Genomic DNA, 6,754 nt, shown 5'->3' on the forward strand with positions numbered 1-6,754 from the left:
AATAACATCTACTAAACATGTGACCAATACAATTTGATGTCATGTTTGTTTGACTAGATAAGTCAGTTAAGAACAAATTCTTATTTACAATGACAGCCTACATCAGCCAAACCCAGATGACACTGGGCCAATTGTGCACCATCCAATGGGACTCCCAATCACAGCCAGTTGTGACACAGCCTGGATTTAAACCAGGGTGTCTGTAATGACATCTCTAGCACTGATATGCGGTGCCTTAGACCACTGCACCACTCAGGAGCCCCAAGTGCACAAGTACTGTGAAATGCCTTTCTTGCTAACTCTACACCCAACAATGCAGTGATCAATGTCAATGTAGTACTAAAAAATAACAAGATGTAAGGCTGAGGAGGGAATGAAATCTATAAAAGGAAAAATAATTTATTGTCGATCTCCTCTTCCTCTCAAAAGGCCTTCATGTGAGGGCTCCTCCTTGTCAGATGCACTCTCTCAACAAATAAATACAATTCAGAGTTACAGACACAATGATCATTGATTAACTCATTGGAGAACACAGTTGGCAAGTATCATGTCTCAATGAAAATCACCAGAAAATACTATGGTTTGGGAAAGTATGAGCCTTTTGTTGAGGTGTGGGATGCAAATGGACGAGTTAGTGATTGATTAACTAGGTATGACTGAGATCAACAGAAGTGAAGTTTCTTCACATATTCTGTTTGGGTTTCTGCTACTGTGGGGTGTAAAATGTGTTGCAGAAAATATTTCTAGGACACTGTACGGTACCAATATGTAGCCTAACCATATGGTAAATACAATATAACGTATATCAATTGAATCGGGCAATAGTAAACTCCTGACAATAGAAAATCATATTCAACATCAACTCCACAAAACTGATAGTTGATCAAGAAAATACATCATTGTCAATTTTCCATAACGTAGCTGTTATCATGTCAAGGGACAAGAATCATCCATCTCTCTCTGAAGCCACACGTCTTCCCTCCACGCACTATATAAGATCATCATATATAGGATCTGTAGATTCACAATCGAAACAATCGTATTCAAATTTGCCTTGGTGGGACCTGTGTTGAACTACCACTCCCTCAATGCAGTGCGGGAGATTTGGTTGGACGCGACCCCAACAGTTTCCTCTACTAGCTAGATAGCACAGACACAAAGTCAACATAGGCTATATCGGACAAATTTATGAAAACAAAATGTCGGGTTTTGGTCTTAATTTAAGGTTATGGTTAGGCATAAAGTGAGCAATGTGGTAAAGGTTAGGACTGAAATTAGGTTTAGCTGTAAAAATCTGCTTTTAAGAAGATAGATTGTAGAAATGGGCGGGGTTTATGAGTTTGTGGCTGTGGTAGCTAGTGTCGACCATCCCGAACCGAACTGGAGTTAGTGGTTTTCAGGTAGGTGCTAGCGAAACATTGAATTACAAGAAAATAAGTTACACAGTCACTAGCTTTATTTATTTAAATGAACATTGAATCTGTTATCAACCAGTTCACTGTATCCACTCGGCAGCTAGCCTTTTCATTACATTTCGCTTGAAGACCGCTAACAAATCATCATCTACATACTGACAGGACTAGCTAATTTAACGTTACTGTAGCTAATTAACGTTAGCTTGCTAATAGAGGTAGTTTAGTTATTCAAACATTTTATTTTACGCGTGGTCTTATATTTTATTGCCAAATCATAGTTAGCCACTTAACTTAACATAAGAAATGTATCAAAGCTACGTTTATTATTTAAACTGGGTTTACCGAAAATATTACCTCCTAGCTAGCGTACCCGTATCTAGTAGGGGCACGTGACCTTGCCATCTCATATGCATATAATTTCACCTTTGTCATCATCTTGATATGACTTGTGTTTTGTTGTTGTTGATTAATTCTAAATTAGACACTGCACGTCCCCAGATAATTATTTATACTTTTTTTTTTTCATTTAATTTTTATGAGTTGTAAAGTGCCAATTATTTGTATTATGTTGCAGGAAAGAACACGCATAGGATTTCATAATGACAGGTTTGTATCGAAATGTTTTGCAATTCAATTATGTTCTTCATGAAACATGACATGTACCTGCTACAAGTAATGCATATGCATGACACAGATTAGAGTGTGTCACTTATATCCTTTTATTCAAATAGCCATACCATACTCAGTAGGGCTGGAAATTGATATGATATTATACATTGGTGCCGATACGATGTGTTGCAATTCTCAAGATGCTATATGTATTGCTCACCATATGTCTGCTGCAGCTGGACAAGAGGGAGCCATGAGAAAACAAGTTTTGATCACTCATGGAAATAAGTTCTGAAATCAAATTGTCTCCCTATTTAAAAAGAAGATGGAGAAATACTGGAGTTTTGGTGCAGCTACAGCCAACTAGTGCAAAAATAATATTACAATTGTCAAAACAATACTATTTATTGTCAAATAATATCCTGACATGTAACTCTACTTATTATTTTGTTGTATATTATTATGATAATTTAATCACATTCTCATAGTTAAATTGTGGACATAAAGATCAACTGATAACACTGACCACTTTCACTATTGTGCCTCACCATTTGTTATAATATTGCGAAAGAAAATCTCATGTCACTGTATTCTTGTTTTCCTGTGCCATCTCTGCACTGACATGCTGTTTTCCCATATTGTAATCATCCGTTTTCAGAGCGGGTCAACAACTTCCCACTGCTGCCTAAGTTCCTGCGAATCAAGCCCTGCTTTTACCAGAATGTGGAGGAGGAGATCCCAGCCCCGCACCGACAGCTGGTGCGCAGGGTCTACAACCTCTGGATGTGTGAGTTACACCAACAAACCTTCTTGAGTCACACACAGGCCTACTCTGGGAACTGGACTGTGTTTCATTCAATGCTGAGTGAATGTTAATGTTTTCTGCTATCTCTGCTACTCTCTGCAGTGTATTCAGTCACACTGTGTGTGAACGTGGTGTCATGCATAGCTTGGTGGGCAGGAGGGGGAAGTGCAGCCAATTTTGGCCTTTCCCTGCTCTGGCTTCTTCTCTTCAGTCCGTGCAGCTACACATGCTGGTTTAGACCTCTCTACAAGGCCTTTCGGTAAGGTCCACTCAACAAACGTCAAGCCGAACGTCTATCATTTTTCACTCCAAATACAATTTTCTTGACTGACTTCATAACTCCCTTTGTCTTTCTTAGAGCTGACAGTTCCTTCAACTTCATGGCCTTTTTCTTCATCTTCTTCCTCCAGTGTGTTTTCGCTCTCATTCAGACTGTGGGCATCTCTGGTTGGGGTGCTTGGTAAGTATGGATATTTTATTTCCTCAAGCCTGGAAGGGACTGTCTAGGACTTTGGCTGCTATATCTGAATGGCTTGTGTTTCACTTACCTCAGGAATATAGAAAAATCTTCAGTTTGGCAATAAAGATCACCTGTAGAGTATGTATCAATGCCACCTTAATTTTACTCACCTCAGTGTCATGCTGTGATAGGTGAATAACTACGGTTGATGTAATCCAGTATTCATGCCATTGACAAATACTAACCCCACTGCTCCACCACAAACCCCCAAAGTGGTTGGATCGCGACAGTGCTGTTTTTCAGTTACAACGTGGGTTCTGCTGTAGTCATGCTATTCTCAGCTCTGCTCTTTACTCTGGTGACTGTGTTGATGGGATTGGTTCTCATCAGGGTGAGTCCAACGTGCGCGCACACACACACCTGAAAAATGCACGAGCACCCGGAAACACATACACAAACCAGAAAAAATACCCCCCGCCGTTTTGACAATTATCATTGTAGGCAAGGAAAGATAATTAACTTTCATGACTGTATGACTGGTTGGTTTATCTGCTCTGCTTCTATCAGGTTCATGGGATGTACCGTGGCGGAGGGGGCAGCTTTGAGCGTGCACAGGAAGAGTGGACCACTGGACTCTGGAAGAGTGCCCCTGTGAGAGAGGCCGGCTTCAATGCTATCAATGAAACTGGCCCAAGCCTACCCCAATACCCCGCTGTGCCAAGCTACCCAGACAATGGCCCCTGGTAAATAAAACCCTAAGTGGACTCTAGATGGAGACGGAGCACTTTATTCCATGGCATGCAAGATAGTCCACCACGCCACACTAGTACAATCTCACCTTGACACTATATGAAATGCATAGCTGGAATTTAAGTAAGAATGTTAAGGGGAAAAAAGGCATAATTAGCTGACTTTATTCAGCAGTACTTTGTTTTAGACCTTAAGAGGCCACTGTTATAGACATTGTTTACTGGAGTGGGAAGCTTTTCCAGGGAAACACATCTAAGCCTTATATTGTTGGAAAAATGTGTGATGGAGATTCAAAATATGATCCATTACATGTTTACATTTATTTTCTACTCTCAAAATATTAATCTGTTCCCTCATATTTGAAAGAGCGACTGGAGAAAATGTTTATTTTTATTTTGTACTTGGAGAGCTAGGGGTCTTTATATTACAGTAGCAGAATTAATACTGTTCAACAAAATTGATATGTCTGAAACAGAAAAGAAGCAAGGTGATTCCAAAGTTGTTTTTGGATCAATTTTGGCAGCCATATTCGGTGATCAATTCTTGCCAGTACAATACTGTACTTCATGAAATCAACAAAAGCCTTAACACTACTTGACATGACTGAAGGATCAGGGTCCTCTCCTTGAAGTTGGATGTTTATATAGTGCATTTTTTATTTAGTGATGAGATGTATTTAGTTTTTTATTGATATTACAAGTGTTTGTTTTTGATACCTTTTCTTCTTGCTTGATCTGCTTTTGCCTTGTTTCTGAAAACTAAATGCGCCTTAATCGTACATGAGGTATTTGCATGTTAATTATTTTCCCCCCCTTGACTGTCGCCTTAAGTGCTGCTACTAGACAAAGCCAATGAGAAATGTGCTTAAACACATCACTAATGCTAGATACTGTATCCTTCTAATTCAACCTGAGCCTTTTATATTTCACTCATCCTGTGGAGTGCACTGATCTTTCTTTGCTTTTGATGGTCAGTGCCCTGTTGTAATACCCCTTCTCTCTAGCCAGTGCTCCAAAACAGCTCATCTCAGTCAGTGTGTTCCAGGCTGGAGCTTTGTGTTTACAATGTGGTTGGGAGAGCGGCAGCCACTCATCTTGAATAGAAAAATCAAATAATAAGTTAAGTCACATACTCAAGTGTTCATCGCCAGGGTTAACTACCATAGAGGTTTATTTTTAATTTTTGTTTGCTTTGTATTGCTTGTCTGTAATGCATGTCATTCTGTAGTGAATATTTAGAAGACATTCTTGAAAATGCTTAAAATGTGTTGCTGCAATGACTAAGCCTAGCACGAACCACCCTGATCTTGCAAGCTTTCATTCTGTTTCGCTACACAGATACTGTGTCCGTGGAGTGAAACAGAATGTAAGCTTGCGAGATCAGGATGGGTCGTACGAGACTAGCAATGACTCACTACCATAAACATTTCAATCAAACAATTATCACATGACATTGTGTTTACGTCATACTTTAAAGTATGCATTTATTTTCAATACAGTACAAAATGCCATACCAATACTGTATTCACAGCTTTCAGTAGATCATAATGGCAGGGACATTATGACAGGCAGACCTCATCTCTGTCATTGTGTAAAACAAACTCCCAGAAGAAAAACTAATTCCAGTGAAGTGACTGACGTCAGTTGCTGTACATTTTTACCCATACCACTGAGGACCCTTTTTGTATTTATCGCTTTTCTGCTACATATACATACAGTACCAGTCAAAAGGACACAACTCATTCAATAGTTCCTTTATTTAGACTATTTTCTACATTGTAGAATATACATCAAAACTGTGAAATAACACACATGGAATCATGCAGTAACCAAAAGTGTTAAATCAAAATATGAGATTCTTCAAAGTAGCCTGCCTTTGAGAGCATTGCACACTCTTGGCATTCTCTCAACCAGCTTCACCTGGTATGCTTTTACAACAGTCTTGAAGGAGTTCTCACATATGCTGAGCACTTGTTGGCTGCTTTTCCTTCACTCTGTGATCCAACTCATCCCAAACCATCTCAATTGGGTTGAGGCTGGTGATTGTGGAGGCCAGGTCATCTGATGCAGCACTCCATCACTCTCCTTCTTGGTCAAATAGCCCTGACACAGCCTGGAGTTGTTGGGTCATTGTCCTGTTGAAAAATGAATGATATCCCATCTGGTTTGTGCTATCGCTGCAGAAGGCTGTGGTAGCCATGCTGGTTAAGTGTGCCTTGAATTCTAAATAAATCAGACCGTCACCAGCAAAGCACCCCCACACCATCACACCTCCATTCTTCACGGTGGGAACCACACATGCAGAGATCATCCGTTCACCTACTCTACGTCTCAAAGACACGGCGGTTGGAACCATAAATCTCAAATTTGGACTCATCAGACCAAAGGACAGATTTCCACAGGTCTAAAGTACATTGTTCATGTTTCTTGGCCCAAGCAAGCCTTCTTATTATTGGTGTCCTTTAGTGGTTTCTTTGCAGCAATTTGACCATGAAGGCCTGATTCACAGTCTCCTCTGAACAGTTGATGTTGAGATGTGTCTGTTACTTAAACATATTTGGGCTGCAATTTCTGAGGCTGGTAACTGCCAGTCCTCATGAGAGCCAGTTTCATCATAGCGCTTGATGGTTGTTGTGACTGCACTTGAAATGTTCCCAGATTGAATGACCTTCATGTCTTAAAGTAATGATGGACTGTTGTTTCTCTTTGCTTATTT

General features: G+C 39.9%; 1 protein-coding gene across 2 annotated transcripts; it reads left to right on the top strand.

The window, feature by feature from the left end:
* The first annotated feature begins 1,090 nt into the window (after nt 1–1,090).
* LOC110524338 (secretory carrier-associated membrane protein 4) lies at nt 1,091–5,475 on the top strand. Of its 2 annotated transcripts, XM_021603893.2 has the most exons (7): nt 1,091–1,400; nt 1,990–2,021; nt 2,683–2,811; nt 2,932–3,088; nt 3,188–3,289; nt 3,563–3,680; nt 3,857–5,475. In XM_021603893.2, exons 2-7 carry the CDS (start codon nt 2,015–2,017, stop codon nt 4,034–4,036), a joined length of 693 nt encoding a protein of 230 aa, XP_021459568.1. In that variant the 5' UTR covers nt 1,091–1,400; nt 1,990–2,014; the 3' UTR covers nt 4,037–5,475. The 2 variants fall into 2 exon arrangements, 1 of the variants encoding a protein (XP_021459568.1); XR_002473578.2 differs by having other exon boundaries at nt 1,171–1,400; nt 3,240–5,475.
* Nucleotides 5,476–6,754: the final 1,279 nt, after the last annotated feature.

Source organism: Oncorhynchus mykiss, chromosome 5 (genome assembly GCF_013265735.2).
Source record: "Oncorhynchus mykiss isolate Arlee chromosome 5, USDA_OmykA_1.1, whole genome shotgun sequence".
NCBI classification, from domain to species: Eukaryota; Metazoa; Chordata; class Actinopteri; order Salmoniformes; family Salmonidae; genus Oncorhynchus; species Oncorhynchus mykiss.